This window comes from Arachis ipaensis, chromosome B03 (assembly GCF_000816755.2).
Source record: "Arachis ipaensis cultivar K30076 chromosome B03, Araip1.1, whole genome shotgun sequence".
Taxonomy (NCBI): domain Eukaryota; kingdom Viridiplantae; phylum Streptophyta; class Magnoliopsida; order Fabales; family Fabaceae; genus Arachis; species Arachis ipaensis.
In genome coordinates, this window is record NC_029787.2 from 1,902,597 (window position 1) to 1,903,219 (window position 623).

General features: G+C 33.2%; 1 protein-coding gene across 2 annotated transcripts in view; it reads left to right on the forward strand.

The window, feature by feature from the left end:
* The window catches only part of LOC107629352 (probable UDP-N-acetylglucosamine--peptide N-acetylglucosaminyltransferase SPINDLY), a 5,302-nt gene that overhangs the window by 748 nt on the left and 3,931 nt on the right, over nucleotides 1-623 (forward strand). For both annotated transcript variants that reach the window (XM_021117708.1, XM_016332128.2), the window contains exon 2: nucleotides 274-490. In XM_021117708.1, coding sequence (XP_020973367.1) covers nucleotides 274-490 — 217 coding nt within the window. The remainder of the gene's footprint in view (nucleotides 1-273; nucleotides 491-623) is intronic.

Sequence of the window (623 nt, forward strand, 5' to 3'; positions counted from 1 at the left end):
CATTCAAAATTAACAATTTTAACCACAAAACACATAATAAACTAAAACAGTAATAGAAGTTATAATAAGTACTTTAGTAGATTCAAATCATCAATAATTATGCAATAAGTACTTATAATTAAGCATTATAGGACTCTAAGCCCCAACATAGAACACATACAAATACAATCAATGCATCACATAATAGATAACATAAATGGAAGAACACATCCTTTTTAGTAATGCTAAATGTGTTTCTGTCATATGTCGTGATTTTTTGTAATGAATCTCTAGGTTGGCAAATGATGAAAACAGCCAAGACAAGAGTTTGTTGTCCAAAGAAAATGATACAGTTGAAGGTGAAGGTAAAAAGTTGAACAAATTGGGGAAATCTCGCTCCAGGCTTAGCAAGACAGATTCTTCTCTTGACTGTGGAGCTGATGCAGATGGTGATCAACATGTTCAGGGGGCTAATTCCTCTCGGGAGGAAAAAGTTAGCAGCATGAAAACTGTGAGTTTGCTTTGGAATAGTCAAACATTATCACCTCTTCATGTAAATTATCCTGCTTCTAAAACCACAAATTGATTTTCATTTGCACGAGGAAAACACGTTTATATATTGGCTTTGTTAGTTACTTATCCTT